Source organism: Acanthaster planci, linkage group LG01 (assembly GCF_054643075.1).
Source record: "Acanthaster planci isolate LZ-2023a linkage group LG01, COTS_SCS, whole genome shotgun sequence".
Taxonomy (NCBI): domain Eukaryota; kingdom Metazoa; phylum Echinodermata; class Asteroidea; order Valvatida; family Acanthasteridae; genus Acanthaster; species Acanthaster planci.
The window spans coordinates 32,227,357-32,250,193 of record NC_141777.1 but is presented as its reverse complement, the minus strand read 5'-3'; the positions used below and the strand labels follow the sequence as shown (position 1 = coordinate 32,250,193).

Here is a 22,837-nt window from a genome sequence, read left to right as displayed (position 1 = left end):
TTAATAAATAACCAGAGCTGAGCACAACCCGCTGGGATAAAGTAACACCATGTAGGCTGTCCATTTGAAATTGGTCATAATACGCCACTTTCACTACCCAGCTTGCAGCACAGGGGGATTGAGGCTAGCAGAACCATATCTTTGATTTTCCTGGCGTCCCAGTTCAACACGGTACTTGGGAGTTGAAGTCGTGTCGGCGGGCAAATATTGAACCACTTGGTTCAAAGTCGTAACTACTTGGGAACATGGCAGTCTTCTGGGATGAATGTGTGAAAGTAATACAGGTTGGACTACAGCAAAACATTGAAAACTTAAGAAAAGAACGTGAACATGAACATCCTAACAGTATTTTAGATGGCCTGTCAGTATTTTTTTCACGTACTTAACTACGACGCAAAGGAATTAAGCTTATAGTTATTTCCTTTATAAACTTTTACACTGCCTCTCGATGCTGATTTACACAAAATACTACTCCCCCATTAGTTGTAACGACATCGTATGCTCTGTTTTGTTGTTTGAAATATGCTTCAGCTTTTTTTGCAGCTAATTATGCAGTAGTATGTCGTATTAATTAAGATTAGTAAATTTTCTGTTTGTATACAATTCTTGTATTTTGTTAGTCCTCTTAGGTCCTATATATGTGCGGGATAATAATGCCTAAGCCAGTGTGCACCAGCTAAGGTCTGTAGTGTAAAAATCATTCAACAATTAAAAACACCTGAGGCTAATGATGCAAATGTCACTAACAAAAATGTAAATCTGCACGAAACCAAAGTCCACCATAACGCCATGCACTCCGGTATACCTTCTGCTGTACTCTAGATTCGAACCAGATACTTTACCCCCGTGTGCCTGGTAGTGCCACACTGGGAAAATCGTGGTGTTAAATTAACACCCTTAAATCTGTATCGGGCAATACGGACAGCTGTAGACCAATACAGATTCCAAGAGTGTCAAATTGACACCACAGTATTTCAGTGTAGTAAAGTAGGATGACACGTTTTGAGTTTCGCCTAAAATGCGCTTGAAAGCTTCCCTTTTCCTGACAACTGGCCTCTGTTTCGCTTTTTCTCCTCCCCTGATTCCTCCAGATGCTGAGAGCGACGATTCTGGCCCTTTTTGCCGTGCTGTTGGTGAGCGACCTGGTGGTGAGGGCACTACCCGTGGACAACGGCGCCGACACCTTTCTCAACGAGCTGCTGAATCAGAACCTGATGGAGCGACGCAGCCACAAACAAACAGGCCAGTGCGTATCAAATTGCGTCTCCTGCTCCAAGTACGTAGGGATGGTCGCCGACAGATGCATCCGGGGCTGCATCCAGAAGCCATCAATGAAGGGAGCCATTAACAATGCTGAGGTTGACGCCTGGACCGCCTGCGAGAAATTCCTATACCGCTGAGATGCATTTTTCCCCAATATTTTCTTGTGACTGTCCCCTCACCACTTTGTTTCAGCAACAATCACATTCGACTAAAGCATCTGGCCACACCACCCGAACAACTTCTTGAATTATCACAGGAGATGCGAGTTTCATTCCACCATCGTCGATCTTTAGAGATGAATTATCCTTAAACATAGCATTTCAAAAGTAACATCTTGCTTAGACGGAAGTGGTCAGCGAAAACCACACCGATTTTTCTTTTCTTTCTTTTTCCTGGTCAAATAAGCGCCCTTATGTATTTTGAAAACGGATCGAAATGAAAAATATGAAGCAAACATCGCCTGATATGTCCCAAGAGAAACCGAAGTTTAAAGGCACCATGTTTTACCTCCATCTTTTGAATTGAAGGGGCAGATTTACGTAATTACTGTACAGAATAATGCAGTACTATAAAGAAGTACATTTCATGTATTTGCTAGTTTTCTCTAGCACTAACCCTCTCTAACTACGACGCCACAGAGCCACTACAAGTCAGTGACAGATGTGGGAAAAGGTCTGAAGTCCTACTACAACTAATATCTCTTTGTTACATTTAACTGGTCATGATTGGCTCTTCGCTAGTTTAGAAAAAGCAAGGGGACCTCACGTGCCCATAGCCTTTCTAAAATTAAAACAAACAAAAAAAACAGAACTAAGGGAGCACTTTTTAATGGGAGCAGCTTCAGTTATAATTATTCATAACGCATAGTTTGTGTATTGATTCGAGGCCTTTATAAGCGGTACACATGAACTGTATATTCCGTTCATTTCGATCTGAAAGATGTTAATTTAAATTTGTTCAAATATACGCAAATAATACAGCTGGTCGGATTACGTAAACTTTGAGCAGTTTGTGGTGTCCATAATACTTTAGGATAAGCTCTATGTTATGCAAAAAGCACAACGTTTCCACCACTACGTATGAGTGACTCCCGTTGACAGATCATGCTGATAAAGGAGCCTTCGGGTTGAAATTTTGTAACACATCGGATTCAGAAGGTTAAGTGAACCTGTCTTGAGTCGTGCAATTTCCCCTTCCTCCACCTAGTTAGCCCAAAGGCAACATTGGTCGCACTATTAACTCCCTCTATGGAACAGGTGGTCGGGTTATTTTGTCTGCACATTCGTCATGCTTGCAAGACCCCATTTAGGAAATCTGTCTTCTCAGGTCCTTTCTGAGGAACAAGTAAAGTAAAGACGGAATTGTTGGATCGTGGAAACTTTCAAGCATACCCACGCTTAACTTCGTGTAGCACATTTTTTTTCACTTTTATTCTATAAGTCTTTTTACGCACACTGTGGAGGTGAACTGTAAGCTGAAAGTTAACCTTTTCATTACTTTTTTGCAGTAGAGAGCATTATAATGGGCCAACACGCTTTAAATTAAACAAGAATATTTCTCAAAGTCATGCCCTTACAACTGTCAATGTCACAATTATGTAAGAGAAACAACACATAACTTATATATCAGTCAATGCTGCTGATAATGAATTTTTGGCCTCCCATGCAATGAAAACACGATGACACAATGGGAAAGAGTCACATTGTTTGAAAGCAAGGCATTGAAGCTCCGAAGGGTTGAATTGTAATATTTTTGTCTGTGACGCGGGGGAAGACCTTGCTTTTGATATACCCCTTGCCTTTTCAATTTGACCAGATATTTGAAAGATTGATGGTATCTGGCAATTCATTAGACCTGGTTATTAGACTTCTTTCTTTGAAAGGATTTCATTCCCAATGCTTGACTCTTGCAATCTTATCTCCCGGAATGAGACAGATATAGATTTGGGAAAATATACCATTTTGTACAAATTGGAGCGACTCGAAAATGATTATTTAAATATGACTTTGAGGTCTGATTCGTGTACATTTTGCCTTCAAGAACCTCGCAATTCCATTTGAATCCCAACAATCCAAATTTCCATTTACTTTACTCTCAGCCAAATACTTGTAATTTCTTTCTGTCGCTTTCCAAAGGTTACTCGTCTCGGAAATTTTGCCAATGACATTGTCTTTTCTATAAATGAATGTGCTTTACTGTTTTAGTTTCAAAGACGCTAGAAAAAGGAGGACAATCAATTTTATTTGGCACACGGCCTCAAAATTGGTTGTAAACTGATTTATTGTAAAATAGCTTGAAACACGGTGGAAAAGAGAATTGTTTGCTCCGAATTTGAATTCAAGGGGCATGTAGGTCTCGTTTAAATGAAGGGGTCACAAAAATGATAAACTGGTGTGCTACATGACCTATGTAATTATCAAATCTAACTTGGATCTAATTTCTAACTTTTGCCTACGCTACATCTAACAGAATTAAACGCCAGTTAGTCAATGTGCTTTGGCATGATTGTATGTTTCAGGTATGTAAATGAGCGTGGCATCAAGATACCCTAACGCTTTTCCTGTGCTTTAGCCCATACAAAGGAAAAAACAGCAGCAACGCAAATGACGACTCTATCTTAAAAACAGGCTGCTTATCGGTTATCGGGAAAACCCAGTCAAAAATGAAGCAAGCTTTATTTCTTCTATATTTCAGAATTGCAGGTAGACGTGAGGGTTTTAAGCTAAGGAAGTTGGACACCGAGTTCTGTTTCCCAAAATATGTGGATGCATTCGCCATCTGGAATCCCTGTTAAAAATCTCTAAAGACTTACTATATGGGTGCAACTTACAGATTACCAACCTTGTGTTGTGACAGGTAGTTCCAGTAGAAATTATGGATGAAAAATTATGTCATTTTCATTGTGGGGTTATGCTTGCAATTATACCAAAATACCGGTATATAGGCATGAAGGTTCAATAATAAGTAGATTCAGGGAGCACGATCCAAAATGGCCACCCCGTAAATGGAGCCCATAAATGGCTTTATGAATCTCACTGTTTTCTTTTCTGGTTCAACGTGACAACGTCTAACAAATCGGCAATGAGTAGTTGTATACTTGTGTGCCGCATTGATCTTGGGAAATGGGAGACCTAGGATATGAATAAAACCTGGAAGTCAATGAACTCAGGAGCGGCACTTTAGGCCCCATGGATGTGCAGGGACGCAGTGCTTTGACTGGTACCGGTATCATTCACAAAGAACACAGGAATTGTTTGTAGCTGGAAAAGATATTAAATCAGACTTTGGTATAAACCAGCCATACCTTACATGATAACGAGCGGTAGATCATTCACCTATTCTTTTTTATGGAAGGGATCTCAATAATGCAAATTCAGGATCGACGCCCTGTAAGTGGTGTCAAAAACTCGCTGTCCCGAAAAACTTCAAAGGCAAGGGTGATATTACGGTGAGGTTGATGTGGCTGGGGTGCTCGATTGACCATAATCCCTCAGCGCTATCTGCCCCGAGTTGAAGTACATCCCAAGCGGCAAAAGAAAGACAGATGGATGTAAGTTTTCCAAGCGGGTTCTTGCACACGTTCTGCTTGTACGCAAAGACCATGCATTATGGAATAAATTTGTTACGCGTACTCAGCGTGCTCCGCGTCAAACGCGCCATTGATCTCCATTATAAGCGCAGGCTTAAGTGGTGAGTACATTGGGTGAGTACCAAAAAACACGCCCTCTTTTGTTGCGCTCGGAGCACACACGCACAGTTATATGTGTAAAAGGCATTTAGCAAGAGAATCAGCGCATGAAACAACACGCCCGCGTCCTCTACTCGTTTGCGCTGCACCTTCTGGTTCAGAGTGACGTCACACTTTGGTACTCTATAAACTCAGATGGCACTGTCACTAAATTTAAACTAAGAAACCTTATTACTCTTTCGCATCCCCCGTCATGCTTAATGAATAGAAATTTTGAGACTGGAGAGCGCACTTGCGTAGCTCGTAGACGCACGCAATATGCACGTAATGCGGGCTTCTTCACCGTTAGGCAGTGAAGATGGAATTAGGAGGGAGATCTTTGGCTTGAGGACAGCTGTTCGTCAGCTACAGAGTCACTTGAAAAACATATGTATAAAAAAACGACAGCATCACCGTCAGTGATAATGCCAGTGATAATGGAAGCCGTGATGAAGTGCATGCCGAAGTGGATATCTCTTTGGTGAAAACGCTTGAGGCAAAAAACAATCATTTTCACTATTTGATCTTGTATTGGTTTTTTTACCCATTCACTTGAAAATACAGCATCAAATTATGAATTCGAAAATCGTTTCCAAAACGATACCCTATATTTTATAAAAGCTTAGGGGGCTGTGTAATATTGCGTTAATCAATCAAGCACAGCTCTTGTGGGGATTTAGACTCTTCTTGGCAAGTTTGTATTTTGTCTTCCTTGTCTATTCCACAGGGAACAAGCTGTGGAACGCAGCATGAATGTCTTGTTGAAACGTCTCTGTGTACAACAGTGTTTATGTAAAATTCAACACAATCATGCCTTCAGCAACATGGTTTCTTCTATTCCTTACAAGTATTGCCGTTGGCATTTCCTCTCAACTAACCCCACGACCAGTCGTATAGACAAAAAGGGGAAAGGATGCTTTGTAATCCCGATTGTCCCAAATTGGAAATGGTCTTTTACAATAGCCTCGGGTCGCAAAAGTGCAGAGAAAGTGAAGACTTAACGTTTCGGGCAGTGAAATTGTAATTTGAAATCCCCAAGCTCACAGCCCAAGGTGATTCCGAATTGATTCATAACAAAAACAACCCTTTCTGAGACTTGGCCTTACTTCTACCCCACATGCATGAAACATGAAGCACTTTTCCTCCACTTCTTTTAATCAAAAAAGCGACCTCTCTCCCTGCTGCAGTGCGTCTCCTGTGAGTACAGGGTGGTAGGAGGTTAATAAAGTGGGAAGGGGTGAGAAAGACTTGCAGGCGAGCCTCGAGTATAGGGTTCATTTCCAAGTGGGGCGCTGGAGTGTTTGCCGCCAGACAATAGCCGCGTCATAAGCAGCAGGAAACTACAAGATGAACGTACCGTGCCCAGAGGACGCAGCAAACCACTGTGATCTATCGACCTCCTCTTGACTTTAATACCGAGATCTCGCAATAGGATCTTGCTGTTGAGGGGACCACAGTTAAAGTCACGTCAGGCTTAATTCGGGGAGAGGGGAAAAACATATGAGAAAACGGAGAATGCACCTTCAGGATTTAATTCCTGCAATTTTGTTAATAAAAAAAGCTCGATTTGTTTACCTTGCCTGGTGTAAAAGAAGAGGTCAATAAAAAGAGATTAGAACGCATAGTTTCAAAATCCTGAAGTGTCAAGACTGCATGGCATATTTTCTTCGATTTTCTAAACCTTTCTCACCTTAAAACGCATCGATTTATCAGTGAAACGGTGTTGGGTGATTTTTGTGGCTCCAGAAAAAAATCTGAAAATGCCTGTAAAGGTGTTTTCTGGGTTTATTGCCGCCTAAGTAAGGTTTGAATTTGAATAAATTGAAGGGAGCAAAGACTTTAAATGGATGAAGACACATACAGGTGGTGCAAAGTAAAAAGCTTCAATTATCTTCAAAACGCTAAAAATAAGTGGAGGAATTTTAACCATAAATCATCTCAATGAAGTGTCAAGCGCTGTGGCGTAAGAGGGCGGTAACTGCCTAGAGTATGGAAATGTACCAAAGAAAGACACTTTCATTCAGACATAGACCCTTGGAATCTTGGTGGTGAAATTGAGAAAAATCCTTGGAAATCACGCACATAACCCTCCACTTCAACACCAGCTCACGACACGCCCGACGGCACGTATTGGCGAAGACTGTAAAATGTCAATATCGCAGTTTCTTGAGGTTAAAGCGTGATTAGAACGGATCCCAGATTAAGAATCAGTTCTCCCCTGTCGACTCGTTGGGAAGCGGAACAGCAAAGGTGCTCTGACGATCGTGGCCGACACCCAGCTGCTAAGCTAAAGCAAAAAATAGCTTAGTCACGATTCTGGACTGATTTGCTGGAATTCTGAAGCAAACTTGTTAATAAAAGGCAAATCGTGACAGAAAACCTGTGTCCTTAATTCGTAAATACTTTAATACACTTGTGATATTAATAGCTGCTAGGGAGAAGGGTAGGTTTATTGTGTCACAGGAGAATGCAACTGCATTTAATTTAGAAATGATCATGGGGAGTTTCTGTGGAGAATATAGTGTACATGTACAGGTCTTCCTTGATTCACATGGGAAATTGGTATCATGTTCTTGCAGTATTTTTATGGAATCACAGCAAAACAATCTATTTGAAATGTCACCTGTTAAAAGTTCGCTGCTATTCGATCGTGGCTGTGTGTTGAAATGACCGCTGTGTTTACCCGGTGGAACTTACAGCACTCAGTCGTAAATCAAATATAGGAGAAGGAATTTCGTGCCCATGGACAGCAATTTCATACTTCTGGGGGGTGCATTATGTGCACCGTAAAAGCTGTGGTGTTAATTTTACCATTTCTGGACTGTTTACCATTCACAAACATTCACCTTTTTCTTTATAAACCAACATGCCAGCCAAATACATTCCATGCCAAAGAAAAATATGCATATGGTGTGGCATTAATTTCAGATGGAACTCACTAAAACTAAAAGTGTGGACTTTGGGTAAACAGGCAAACGTTTGAAAAAAATAAGCGTAAATTCAATAAAGAAATTGGTTTTCTACGAAGGGATGTTGGTCAAAATCTTGGGATGGTGTAACATTTACTCTGTTTTGTTTCGGCACTTTTACTTAGAACTTGAGGAAAATGAGGAACAGCCAAAGCAAACAAATAACCGTTGCACAATAACGATTTCCAACTCTAAACCAATTCTGGCATCTTGCCAAGATACAATCATGCGACGAAATTAAGCTTTGATGGCAAAAACTTCGTCTTATCTTATCTGTAAAATATGACTCCATCCCGCCTGCAAGAAGCCTTCTGTATTTATATGCTAACACCGTGCTCTTTGAAATCAATTACAGCTAAAATCAGAAGCCGGCCAGAATTCCCTGAGATTCAGGATCGTGTCTTCGCATGTGAAAGACCATATACGACCAGGAAAGAAAAAACAGGGTTGAGAAAACAAACGGGCAACGGCGATAGATAGAAGGGCTGTCATCCGTGCCGCCAAGTCTTTTATCCCACAGGGTGCAGGACACAAACCAGAGGGGCTGCTGTGTGCAAATGGACGCTCAAGGTTGGGATAGCTGGCTGCAAAGAGCTTGTATATGATTTCCAGAAGGTTTGAAGATTGCTTGTTAAATAAACAGTAAGCGGGCTCAGTTGACAAATTAAATTTGAATGTTCGGTGGGAGAGTTTAGAAGATGCCGGGAAACACAGTCAGCCCTAGTGTCGTGTGCTGTGCAATAACAAACAACTGGGACGCGTTTTCTACCGTTGGTTCTCAATTGCTATGGCTGGTTTCAGTTTGCTGAAAAATTTCTTGTTTGCCTGCACACCCAAAGTTTGTTACTGTCAAAACACTTCCACTGAACAAAGAAATTTACACGTTTGTGAAAAGCAATGTTCATTTTCTTCGGAGGCACCAGTGTCGATAAATTCAAATCAACTTTCAAGACAACTGAATGAATTCTGACAAGTCCTAGACCAAAAGAATTCATATTATTCTATTGCCAAATGATCATGAAGTGATCCAATATAAAGTTCTATAATAAGCCTCACGTAAAAACGCCATCTTTTCCAGCAGCATTTCATACAGAAGTCAAGCATTAAAGCCCATTGTAATGCCTGCTGGATTTGATTTTGAGATTGACTGTAGATTCACCCCTCGCATCAGAAACAATACAACTATTCACTGATCACCAACCACGCGAATAAAGATGGGGAATCAATAGTGTGGCGACGAAAAAATAATGTCATGGCTCTTGGTTGCCATGGCAATATCTGTTCGTAGTAATGCGTAGAAAATTCATCAAAGAAAGCCTATACCCCTGTTGTTCCATCAGCCGTGTATTGGGAGTCGTCATTTAGTAGCGGTGGTTTTTCTGCTGGTTGAAATGCTGATCGCAAGAAAAACTTTAGCATTAAAAAACCCAAAAGTGCTTCCAAAAATTGGTTTCAAAGGTGGGCAATAAAAATACACAACTTGAGCTGCTCGAAGATTCACTATATAAAACTGTGTTTAGCAAGTAGACATGTTTCACTGCTGAACACTTGGTGTTCAATTCCTGAACATTATAATGTCCAATGGCTAAATACTATCCAACTAACAGCAAGAAACCTTGTAAGAAAGGGTTTGGCAGTTTTGCTTTGTTCCAGGAATGACGAAACGAAAGAGGCAAAACTGTTCCAACATACATGATCAAAAATAACTCAAGCAGGCAACATTTTATTATAAATTCAATCACAATCACACTCTCCGTTTTGTGCGTAAGGATACGCCGCAAGTGACAGAATGTGCAAATCATACTGGCTGCTGAAAGTGCACGAGTATTGTTTGGTTCCCAGACCCGACAATACATAACTCAGGGGAGCGAACATTGATCTCCATGTATGCTATTAATGCATATCAAAGGGCCCGAAGCACTGTTCATCATTTTCACGAGCGAACAAACCGTACACTTAGGGAAGAGGTTAAGTGGCGTGTACGCGTATCAAAATTAATTTAACATGGTGGCACACCCAAAGGGGTACTGTTTGTACGCTCGTGAAAATGATGAAAAAAAAGTATGATTAAACACAAGATGTTCCCACCTTTTACAAAAGCGTTTCAAGACCAAACAGACATTCTCTTGAAACACATACGGTGATCTACAGTTTCATCATTCAGACTCAAAACGGTTCGACCGAACATGTAAGATCCCAAGGTCTTCTGTTATACAGTCGAAGTGGATTGAGGGTCAAGTTAATAGAGGATTTTTTTTACCTAGAAGAACAACCCCAGTACAACCAGTGGCGGCGCCAGATCTTCGTGGGTGAAGGTGTGGGGCAAGGCGGAATCGCGTGGGTGCAAATCGAAATACTGATTTCGGCCTGGACCTAACGCCGTATTTGGTATGTGACAGATGTAATGTGGGTGCAAACGTGGGTGCAAGCGGCTTTTATCAGCGGGTGCATTTGCACTCGCATGACACCACGTAGAGCCGCACTGAGTACAGCGGGTCAGTCAACGTCCAAGCCCTTCTGAAGTCGACGTTGTCCTTCAATATATATTAAAGAAATGTGGGAAAGAATTGTTCCCTGCAGTGCTATAGAAGAATACAAACACACATCACCGCAAAAAGAGTAAAAAGCCCGTGTGTGTATTGTTCTAATGGAACACAGTACCTTTGATTCCGCCCCCCCCACACGCACACCCAAACTTTCATATCGAACGAGGAGAAGCATTGGAGATGTATTTTAACGTTTGAATTAACTGATTTATATAGGCAGCAGTTATCAAAAGAACATCTCCTGCACACTTTATCATATCAAAACAATTATTGTGTATTTTGTGCATATAATTTCTCCAAGTCTGTCTTTAGACCCAAACTTTTCTGAGATTAACGAAGCCACGGGCACGACGGATTTTTGTGCATCGGCATGATGCCTTAAGTATTGTAAATGTTGAATATTATTTCTCAGGATGAATGTTAACTGGCCTTAACCAGTTTTTAAGCCATCCCATTTTCCAATCTGAAGAAAATCATCCACAACCCTAGCCACCCTCACCAAACACAAAGATAATAGAAAGGCCGCTTTACTGCAAGCTGACTTCCATATGAAAAAAAGGACTTCTTGAGGCTTGTTGTTGAAGATATTGCTATGGAATAAGGGAGGACAGTCCTGATGGAGAACAAACAACTCGACTTTTTGATCAGCATGGGTGGTCGCTTCCTGGAGAGCTAAATAAATTTGGGTGTTGATGTTGAGTTAGCGCTAATTGAGTGCTTGATGAGACTTGTACTTTGAATTTGCTCTTGATTTCCTTTTTACCCGCTAATATTTTACCATATTAATTAAAAGTCCAATATAGAAATTACAAGTTAACACACAGTCTCTCTTTCCCCCTCCTCGCTCCCCTCTCTCCCTGACGTTCTTGTGATTTGATCATTTTATGCTCAATTCCGTCTTTTCTATGCACAGAATTATACCTATCATTTCATGTTTAGAACTTGCCCGAAAATAATGCCCCTGTAAACTGAGCATCAGTGATGAAGATGGATATTCGTCTTTCATTTCTATGGAAACTTTGATTAATAACCGGGAAGAGGTTGTACCATTGTTCAGCTTTTGTCTCTCCGTGCATTCAACCGTTGTTTACGAATACTTTCTGCCAAAAGAGGGCGCCATCAGCAGCGTATTATTGCTTCCTGGCACACTGATGAGTGAACACAGTGGAAGGCTCACTCCCGCGGTTTTCTGTTTTATTTGCTTGCATCGAATCTTGTGAAGTGCTCGGGTGTAATTAAACGCAGGGTTGGACATTTTACAGATGAATGATGTTTTGTCTCTAAAATACAATGTTTTGGGTCATCATCCATCTATAATTTCCTCTTCGTTCCTCCCCATACCAAGTCCACACAGCATTCTTGGACAGTTGCGGGCTGTAGACAACCTCAGATACGTAAGGATCTATAGAACCTGGACGAGCAAAACGGGAATATGTACATGAATTGGAATTTCCAACAGTGCCTCCGAGTGATAAGAATGTGGTGGACCCTCAAAATGTGGCTGTCAATAGAATGGCACCATCCAAAGTTGGTACCACCAAGGGCAAGGTGCGTCTTCATTGATCACAACCACAGAAATGGAACCCTCAAGCGAGGAGTGCTTCAAACGGAACTCATTTGCTAGCTGTTGACGCCTTCAATGATAAATTTGTCATCAGAAGGCTCAATCAGAAAGTAGTTGTTGCCTGCAGCGGCAGAGTCACAATTTCTTTTAACCATCAGGAAGGAGTTAAAGGCAGAAACGGTTGGGGGTAATGACATGTTGACAGCACCGTCAGTCGTGATGAAGGGTCAGCCTTGTAGATCGAGACGTCGACGTCAAAGTGTGCCGCAACAGCTTGGGATTCATTCACTGTGACCAAACGCTGCAGTGTACATGGTTCAAACTGTTGAAATCGAGGGAGCCTTGCCTCTCTGCTGTGTACCCCGGCAAGGGCTTTTTCCCGTTGCAAAACACAAATTTGTCCGGCCTAGGTTAAATGAAAACTATATGGCACTAGGAAATATATATATATAAAAACTCCCAATTAGTGCACAATGTGAAGTTTCGACTCAACTGTCATATGGTTTTGTTGTGACGGTCATTAATTTTGATAACCACTAAAATCCCAACAGTGGCGCCTGCGTTCGTTTAACTTTGCGCATGACGCAATCGGGGCGGATACAGGGGGATGGGGGACACCAATAAATAAATTAATTAATTAAATGGTGGAACACGTATAAGTTTGCCTGTCTGCAACGATCGAACATAAAAAACTGAGGGGGTTAACTCCGTATCCGCTGAATTAATTGGCAAGATAGCAGTGATTATTAAACCATAAAATGTGGGGATTTTGGGAATAGATAATGAAGACGGGGATAAGGCCAAACGTTCTGATCCGACAATCCTTGGATTGCTAATGCAGTTTTATTGTCCTCAGCTAGCTTCACAACTTTGCAACAAATTTTTGGCTTGGATTCTCACAATATCGGCAGAGAAGCCACTTGTCATACAGTACAGGGATAACACAAAATCTGAATAACGTACTCTGAAGCTTTGTGCCGAAATCAGCTATTCATTGGGTCTATACAATGTTACAAACTGAACCAAAAACGTGTTTGAATTTCGGTACGCTGTCGCTGCAGGTATTGATCAACAGTGACCCAATAGAGCGCCATCAAGCGTCATGGTTACCGTGCCCTGCTTTAGACCGGGCAGTCTTGGAGACGTACTGATTGATATATGTGAAAACATAGCGCTTTTTAAATCAATGCATGTAGTGGTTCAAGTCAAGTATGTTTTGTGAAAGAAATCCCAGGAATGTACATCGTGTATGTTCAAAACTTTTAACAGTTCAGATTAATTTGGCAAATTTAATGTCTGCATGACTCGGAACCTCGAGTAACCCGATCGTTTGTTCGTAACTGTGCATCTATATCTGTGACGCAAGCAGGGGTAAAATGCGAGGAAAGTATCGAACGTGATGCAAAAAATGCCAGATTCTTAAGACGCTTAATGGAAGCAAAGAAAATGGTCCAGTTTTTATTGTTTGCATCGTGTTATAAACTAATTCTCGCCTGTCAAAAACGTCGCAAACAGTAGGACAGAACAGCTCGATTCGGCGCCACCAACTGCCTTTAACGTCTTCCACTGAGTATAATGTACAAGTGTATTTCGAAAAAGGCTCAAGTTTGAGGGGTACACCAATCAAAATAATCAGTGAATCAACAAATACGAAAGACTTTTCAAACAAATTGAGAAACTATGAAAAGGTGTAAAAATGACATCTCTTTCTTGTATTCGTAATTCCCTTCACACAGTGAACACAGTGGTATCACCACCGGCAGTGGTGAAATTTCCAGGAGGCGGAGTTCATTTTCTTAAGGGGGACTAAAATAGGTTCTGTCACATCTAATACTGACCAAGGCGGACAATAACCAACTTTTTCCGTCTCTAATTTCTTAGCAAGGGCACACGGGGGCACAGTCCTTAAAGCTTGGGGCCTGTGCCTTCATTTCGCCCTCACATTTACGCCAATGGCCACCCAACACGAAATCATTTATCGTGTGTCTTTAAGCCTTCCACCTGCAGAAGTGGTTAAATGGCTTTGTCAACGTCAGATAAAACTCTCTCAAAGACTTAAAAAAGAAACATTTCTGCCGTTTGTCTGTTTTTCTTTCATTCGTCGAGCAAAACCAGCATCTCCCATCCATTCACCAATTTATTCCATAATCATAAATTTGCACATTATTGATCCCATGCTCATATAATGATAACCGGAAGGACTTCGGCTGGCGAGGAGCCAAACTTTACTTGTTCCATATTTTACTTCAATACTGTTACTGATTGTTGAATATCTCATGAAATTTCTAATGCTCCCTAACTGACTGAAATTTCTCCAAGTATGGGTCCACGCAGGTGTAGTGAGGGAAGCTACCGCACCACGGCACTCCCCATGGCCGAGGGAACATATTCAACCAGGCAGACCACGGACCACTCCGACTTGGTAACCCGCCTTGGTGATGCGATACCGCCTTAGCTACTTTTCCAATGATGCCTCGCACCTTTGGGTCGTTGCTATCAAGTGGGCTGGTTTCTGAGGGGTCTTTGGTTAGGTCGTAAACGAGAGGTGGATCGTGGTAGACCACGCTATTCCCCGCGCACTGACACAAGAAGGTATCAAAGCAGCCTACGATGCCATGTGTGCCGGGCACCAGACGAGTGGTACGGTAATGAAGCTTGTAAGTAGTGTTTGCTGTGTGATTGGCCAAAAAATTAAGAATAAGCATTTAACACCAACGAAACATTCATTCCTGACACAGTTCCATTCAAACAAACAAGTTTTTAATGAAAATTGTATTTGGGCCCATTTCAAACTGAACTTTTGTTTTCGAATAGTCGTCGATGATTTTGATAAAAATTAATTCCACCTCGAGTTTTTGAGAAGCATGTGGTATGCAATCGGGAAGAGCGTAAAGCTCAGATGTTCAGACGTCCTCATGGTACTGTGACATTGTGGCTCATTCACATTTTGAGTTAATGACAGAGGGCCGATTCGTGTATTCATCTCAATACTTGATGTATATTGTATAAAGGTTCCTTGGCACTTTTAGAAAATATCGGATCCCGTACAGTGAAGGAAAACAATCGTATGTACTTACTGCCTTTGGGTGTATATCTGACTGCATTTAGGAAACCTGCACAATAATGGAACATGAATTCGTGTACCACCTCACTGCTGTCGTTGGAGATCAGCAGTGGCATCAGGTCTCGGCCATCGTAGAGCCGGTCAGTTGGCAGTGTGACTCCGGTAACTCGCGCCACAGTTGGTAAGATGTCCGGTAGGTGTGTGGGTTGAGACACCACGGTGCCCGCTGGGATAACGCCAGGGAGTTTGACTACAGTTGGAACTCGGATACCACCCTCCCACGTGCTTCCTTTGCCTCCTGATTAAAGCAAAGGGTTTAATACGATCAGGCCTTTGGCTCAAAGGGAATCAGTATTCCTAGGTCCTACTCGCTCACGGGCACCAGCCCTACAGTTCACTATTCGGACTATTCTGAATGACTATTCTGAAATAGTGTTTCCTGTCGGGTTTGAAGCTTCTCCAAAATCGAAATTCAAAGAATAGAGATTGGCGATCTACATTGGTGGGATATCCTTTGATTTGCACATAGCAAATAACCAATTTAAGCGCTGAAAAATACTTTTAAAATTTTTAAAAATTCTATCCACAGCATGAGATATTTGTAGTGTGTAGAGACGGAAAACGTTCACGTTGTTCGACTGTGGAGGTATATGGCGGCGATTATAAAAGCTTACGCAGAGTAGAAATAGCTGACGCTCGATTAATGGTTTTGATTTAGGTGTTGACAGGGTGCTGATGAAGAATGTACCGAATAGAAACACACACAAGGAAAGACATTGAAAGAGAGTGAGAAACAATGTACAATTTTCTCCACTGTATAGCTTGCAAAAAACAAAACAATACTGTCAACCTTTGTAGATTCCATTCCAGCCGCCATGTCGTTCTTCATCGTCCGTGAACTCTTCCACGTGACCTCCATTATCTGACGTCAGATACACAAAGGTGTTGTTCTCGAGGCCCAGATTCTTCAATGACCTGAGAACCTCCCCTACGCTCCAATCCATCTCCTCCAAGTTGTCGCCGTAGCGGCCATGCACGCTGTGGTTGCGGAACCGGTCGTCGTTGAACAGCACCGTGTGAGCCTGAACGAAGGACATGACGAGAAGAAACGGCTGGTGCCGGTTGCTCTCCATAAAGTGGATTGCTCGGCTATGTAGCCGTTCCGTCAAATGATCGAAAAGGAGGGGCTGCTCCACGATCCTACGGTTCTCCATCAGCACACACCCGAGACTAGGCGTTTTTGCGGCCAACAGAAGTAGCCCATTTGAAGCAAGAGCTAACAAGGTCAGGGAAAGGGCTCCCTTCCAAGACACGACTTTTATCATGTATAGAAAGACAGCTGCTGTGAACGCAGCGATGACAGAAAACCACATTTTCGGGTAAGCTCCTTTCGCTCTTGCCCAGGCATGGAAGATAGTGCTCTCGTTACCACAGTCCAGCAGGTTGGTAACAGGAAGGCCGTAGAAATAGTCGAATCCCTGAGAATTGGGATCCGAACAAGAATTCTTCTCTGTGCACGTGATACCCAAATGCCATTTGCCTGTAAATGAAATAGAATATCCATGAACTTTCTGGACGATATATTTTTGTTGACAGGGGAACCATTTTGCCTAGAACCATAAAGTTAGATTCCCGTCTTACAGTGGCAAAAAGGTTTTAACTGCTAATCTTCAGTACAAAAAAAAAAATGCCATTTAGTATCCAGCCCTTATACCAATTTGTTTATCGGATCCAATTCTCGGATGATAAGTATCCCATGGAAACAGAATTATGCGTATTAAAGTTTTAACAGATAGAGATATACCTGTCAAAGCTGTGGCGTATCCATTATCTTTCAAAACTTCAGCCATCGTGGTTTCATTAGATGGCAACCCTCCTTGTGCTGACAGGAAAAATAAAACTCTCATTCTTCCCGGGGAGTCCATGTCTAACAGAGGATGTCAGAACAAAATGCAGGTTATTCTGGTTAAAAACGAGGAGAGACAAACTTTGATTACAGAAAGTGAAAGCGCTACACAACGCAACAGAGGTTTTCGTCTCATTCAGTTTGATTTTCATTTATCTCCACTTGATCGTGCAAGACTGTTGGAGAGTGCAGCTAATTTGCCTTGGGAGAATTCTATGACACTTTTAAAATGGAAAATAATGCTAATATGAAATTATGACTCCTTTTGACATCCTATAAGTTTTTACACCATTTTTTCCAGGGGAAACAACTCACCGTATCGTGCAGGTAGCCGGCCAGTCATAAGCGCAGCTCGACTGGGCGTGCACATTGGCAGGGCAAGGTGCTGGGTCAGTTTGACACCGTCCTTGGCTAGACTGTCAATGTTAGGCGTCTTGATCGTGTCGTTGCCGAAACATCCCAGGTCTCCCATTCCAACGTCATCCATTATGAAAAGTACAACATTTGGTCGCCGAGGTTTCGCGTCAACACAGTCTACGGCTGGTGAAAACGTCCAAGCCAGACTAAGAATCACAACGCCTGCTGCAAATCGTCCCATACCACCTGAAGTCGCCATTCTACACGAAGCGCTATCATAATCAATGCATCACATTGCCACACCTTTTTCTGTAAACTGAACTTCAACCCTACTGCTGGTACACACCGTGCTAGATATCACCCAAAGTATACAATGCACTTGTTTTTGTGAAAGACAGTGAGTTGTTCAAGTTAAAAGTATATCAATAGTGTGTGCTGAATAACAAATGGTTTCACCCTGTGATATGCATTAACTGCTATGGACCTGTGACGTCGCGCTGCTTTGGGGTGCAGTGTCCCAAATCAAGGAAAATTCTCCGCCTGGCCGAGGCGCACAAAAAGTACCCCCCAGCGATTGTTTCGAAAAGAGAGGTCTGTTTGGGCCAAGAAATGGTGGGATTGTGTCAGTATGGCCCAGGATCATCTCTGTAGATTCAGGGGCACCAATCTGGGGGCAAAGCAGACAAAAATGGGATTGAAAGTTAGTCAGAAGAGCACGACGAAGGTGAGGGATGTCATTTGAAAAATGGCCACTGGGAGGGCTTGGCAACATTCACTTTTTGGGGGGTGAGTTTGTTTTGGGCAGATAATTAAAACATTCATTGGTTAACCTACTAAAAATTGAAAATCAAATGAAACCTGAAGGACAAAACAACACATTGTTTTTTGTTTGAGAGGCCTCAGGGACTTCAGTTGCCTGCTATGGGGCTCCAAACTTGGTTGATTTTACACTATTTTCAATGGAGCTTGAATTGGTTCAGTGCACCCTATGGTGGGAGCAGGACCCGCGAGGGCGCTGTCTTCTTCAGGTGTGCGACGCGGACGGCACGACCGGATATCGTCCCTGAGCGGCTAGAGACGTGTCCGTTGGGATGGAAGTATACCGTCCCTGTATTGGTTTTTTAGGTGTACATGGGGTATTCTATTAGCTGTGTTTGCTAATAACTGTGGCGAGTGATTTCTAATGTCGAATGACTACTAGAATGGAGTCTACAAGAACCCGATAATTATGTATGGTTTACCCTGCGACGCGTTCCCAAGGTCAAACCTACACGGTTAGGGAGACGGACTCTTTCTTTGAGTCCATTGCATTTTTCCGGTTTGCAGAGCCCTGAGTCCGCCCTGAGTCTGTCCTGAAGGTACATTAATGCTTCAGAGGTTGTCCCATAGCCTCTACAGATCTTACAAATCACCAAAACCCACCAAAAGTACAACACGGTACCGCGGGGGCCGTTTTCCCAAGCTAACCGGATTTGAAGGGGGGGCCCCTCGCCACGCGCCAGCCAAGCCATACCACCACCACACACCCCACCCCCAACAAAAATAACACTTCAAAGACAGCCGACAGAGGCCAGACAGCTGTCACTGATAAAGAACATTCCATTGCCTGCCCTAGGCACCGTTTTGTAAACAGCCCATTAGGTTGTGCACAAGGGACCAATTAGTACACAGTCCTATGGGAATTGCCTGGAGGCTGGCTCAAGGCCGTCTGGGTTTTTTGCATTTATTCTGGCTAGGGGAGGCCCTGGCTGTAAAATGACTAAACCAGGCTTTTCAGCATGTTCAGGGGTAGGATATGATAAGTAGTCGTGGAATTTGGACGTTAAAAAATAGTAACATGTTGATTAGCTCCAATGGACTCGCCAGGAGAGGCCACTCCCTCTACCGAGAGTAAATTTATAGTCAGGCTAGAAACTTGTCTATAAATCTCAACAGAGGGCGATCTTTGCAGCGTTAAATGTACGAACGAGCAGCCGCAAAGCCCACAGACGGATTTCAGATTTTAAGCTATCACGTTGTGTCGAATCAATGCAATGGCTAGGGACAGGGTGGGACACAGGGAGCACAACAGAGAAAAACAGGTGACTCTGGTTTAATAATTGTTCACACCTCTCCAGGCGCTACTTATGATGCGACCTCCACAGGCCCTGACAATCTCCTAGTCAGATCCTAGTCCTATACAGGTCTTGATTTCCATACAGGTCGTGATCCCTATACGGGTGTAGGCTACGGGCACAACTTGTTTTACATCCACCAAATCCCCACGTAAGACTACCGCCCCGTGGATGGAGTTCCCCGTATAAACTCGTCCCCAGATGATTCATATTAAGTCTAAAGATCCCTCGGTAAGTCGCTTACTTACGGGTAGGGCCTGGTAGTTCTCCCCGGTGGGAGCAGTAAAGAACACCGTATGGCAAATGAGCTGACCAGGACGGCGCTGATACTACTACGGCACATGGGATTGACTGCGAAGGAACTGACACGCTTGGCGCGCGATCGCACTTATATATCTCGCGGTCCGCCAGCCAGGCGCCATCATCGTCAGGTCCCGCCGACGTCAGGGAATGAGCCCTGGGCCTAACTACGACGCTACTACAACAACTTACAATCCCTTGGGATTTTTCTGAATTCGTCATTCCGTTATTGGGTAGAGAAATACAACAGTGATCCATCTAAAACCCCGAAAGAAAAGAGAGTAATTCTAAGAGACTCAGGTTCTTTAATGATGTGTTGTGGCTCACCATTTATTTTTGCGTCCTGAACATCGAGCGACGTGCAACGCACGATGTTCGTCGAAGGGGAAGAAATGCAATTTTGTCTTTGCACTACGACAGTGATTCACAAAAAATAAAGTTATGCGTTTTCAGCTCAGTGTGCCTAATACTTACATTGTTACTGTTAGTTAACAAAGTTAAGACTCTAGACTCTTTCGATGCAGCGCTCGTCCTACCGATGATATTCAAGGCCATCCCCGCACTGCCTACACGTAAGTAGACACGTATGAACTCTGACAATCCTGGCTAAAATGAATTGTTGGGGCACATGTAAATAGCCACATATTCTCTCTAGGTTGCACAGGCCGTGACCCCTGAGACACAACGTTGACTGGAGATGGGGGAGGGAGGTCTGGTCAAAGGGATGTAGTTGCGAGCTACACGCCTGCAATTTCGCTGTGAAACATCCCTCAACCACACTGAAGGGCATCTTATCTTATGAGCAATATCTATCCTCCTAGGGCGCGCTGTATCTGCGGTATTATTATTATTTGCAGTTTACTGTGGACAAAAAAGCAATGCATTTACAACCCTATTTTTTTTAACAATAAAAAACTGCATTTTGAAAATATAGTTACAGTTTAATCAATGGCTTTGAATGGACACCTGCCAATTCTGGAACTTTCATTCATGGTTGTGTAAGAACTCCCCCAAGATACTGATTATGAGCAAAGATCGTATAGCGCCGAAGGCGCAAGATGGATATCTCTGCCCAAAAGGTGTACCGGGTAATTACCATGGGCGCCTTTGAGCAAGCGATACGCCTGCGCAGTTTACGGTAATGCTTAGGCGCAGGCTCACCAGGTGAACGCACCACTGAGTATAGTAGAGATCAGTGGAACGTGCCTGCCGCGGCGCCTGCGCCTGTGAAGTAATGTGCATTGTGCATGCGTATCGCTTGTTCAAATGGCGCCTGTGTGATTACAACGGTTTACGTGTATTCGCATTGACGTTCTCCATCTTGCGCCGCTACGCGGCGCTGTACGATCCTTGGTTATGAGTTCTGAGTAGAAATCCGAATTACTAATCTTGGGTTTGGTGAGTGAAATGATTTTTAATTTCACGAAAAATCTTGAGAGGTTTTACGGCCACTCCACAAGACGGTGTTTAATCATGCCGTTCAATGTGCAGAAACTAGGGAAATATGTAATATTAAGTACTTGTATTTGATTTTTAGAAACTTTTGAGAATTGATAGGTACATTTTTAGCAGTATTCTATAGGAGCTCGAAAAGGGACATACTTGACTAAGTAATGACGTTTCGTCGTACCATTTTGGTAACTCGAGTGCCGATTTTAACTATGACCAATGTGGCAAGGATTAACTACATAAAAATGACAACATTAACGTTTCAGTCAATCAAATTCAATGTAACGTGGGTTACCGTGGTCGAAAAACCGAATGAACCTATGCTTCGTGATACACATGTTTATGCAGCTGTTGTGGCAAGAATGGGGGTAAATTCAAAAGCTTACTGATTTGATACGCATGGGATTCTCGATGTCCGAGGTTTTGTTGTTGAAATTCTAACAGATTGTTGGTCTGCTTTGAGCTTGTCTTATCATTTTCGTGCTTGTATTTTTGGGACAAACCTGTCTGGCCAGTGATGGATCAACCCTCCACAAAGAGCGGCAGGTGTAATGCATTTCGGAAAGGGGTGACGTAAAGAGATGATTAAAAAATCCAACTTACAAGTGGAACAAATGTTTTGTGAGAAATACTTTAAAAAAATATCAAATTACTCTGCAGTCGAAAACAAACGATATTTGTAATCATGACAAATCAATATTTATTCCATCAATAAAATAAGAAGGCGAATGCCGCCCGACTTTGCTACTCGTGTATCTGTTACTGTTGAATCATTAATGATGAAACATCTCACTAGATACGCCATTGCTTTTAATTTGAGATCACTTAGAACTAAGGTTTTATTGCTGTCCAAAACTTCGAGGAGATTAAAATTATAAAAGAAAAGAAATCAGCATCAATTCTTCAGCTCACTGTATTCAAACCTAGAAAAATGCCTTGCGGGTTTTATCCTAGGGAAATGAAAACAGATGTGGGTGGGGGGGAATTAAACGTTATGCGATGCTGACCAAGTATTCAGGCGCACGGACTTCTGAAATTCGCAAGGAATCGCAGTTACCAGATTCCATATCGGACTCTTCTGGGGTCTTGGGGTTCCCAGCCGACCACACTTCCCGCATCCACTTATCTGATAACCGAGCGGTTGACCCTTCGGTCATATTAGAGAAATCGCTTCTTGCCATTTATATTAATAAAGACTGCTGCTCGTAAAGACTGAGTGATTAAAACGCTATACATGTAATGTAATGTACACAAACACCCCCACATTATTTTAATTAATGTTCTCCTTGCCAGGGTCTCTTTTGTATTTATTCTTAAGTACGCGCTTGGGCATCTGTACGTAGCTGTCTATATAGTCTGCAATGTCTGAACACGTTCATAGTGTTATGTGGAGGATGGACACGCATTTTTTTTGGGGGGGGCGTTTTCTTTTTGAACATAGACTGACAGCCGATGGTTGAATCAGGGATCAGTTCATATGGGACTTTAACAATCTATTTCAAAACAGATTACAATTATTATCATGAAGATCTTGGTCTTAATTTTGGCGCCCTCTACTGGTACAGTTATTCGGCTGTG

At 42.5% G+C, this 22,837-nt stretch overlaps 2 protein-coding genes across 3 annotated transcripts in view; one reads left to right on the top strand and one right to left on the bottom strand.

Moving 5' to 3' along the window:
- The window catches only part of LOC147800672 (uncharacterized), a 33,583-nt gene extending 29,820 nt beyond the window's left edge, over nucleotides 1-3,763 (top strand). Inside the window, exon 3 of the mRNA XM_087140422.1 lies at nucleotides 1,092-3,763. Coding sequence (XP_086996548.1) covers nucleotides 1,092-1,400 — 309 coding nt within the window. The 3' untranslated portion in view covers nucleotides 1,401-3,763. The remainder of the gene's footprint in view (nucleotides 1-1,091) is intronic.
- A 9,113-nt stretch (nucleotides 3,764-12,876) lies between these two features.
- Nucleotides 12,877-17,807, bottom strand: LOC110976705 (steryl-sulfatase-like). 2 transcript variants are annotated; one of them, XM_022230207.2, is made up of 5 exons: nucleotides 17,355-17,807; nucleotides 16,938-17,060; nucleotides 15,984-16,673; nucleotides 15,147-15,431; nucleotides 12,877-14,740 (listed from the first exon to the last, which is right to left on the bottom strand). In XM_022230207.2, the coding sequence occupies exons 1-5, from the start codon at nucleotides 17,653-17,655 to the stop codon at nucleotides 14,355-14,357; spliced, it is 1,785 nt and encodes a 594-aa protein (XP_022085899.2). In that variant the 5' UTR covers nucleotides 17,656-17,807; the 3' UTR covers nucleotides 12,877-14,354. The 2 variants fall into 2 exon arrangements, with proteins under 2 accessions (XP_022085899.2, XP_022085900.2); XM_022230208.2 differs by having other exon boundaries at nucleotides 16,938-17,095; nucleotides 17,355-17,495.
- Between the last annotated feature and the right edge of the window lie 5,030 nt (nucleotides 17,808-22,837).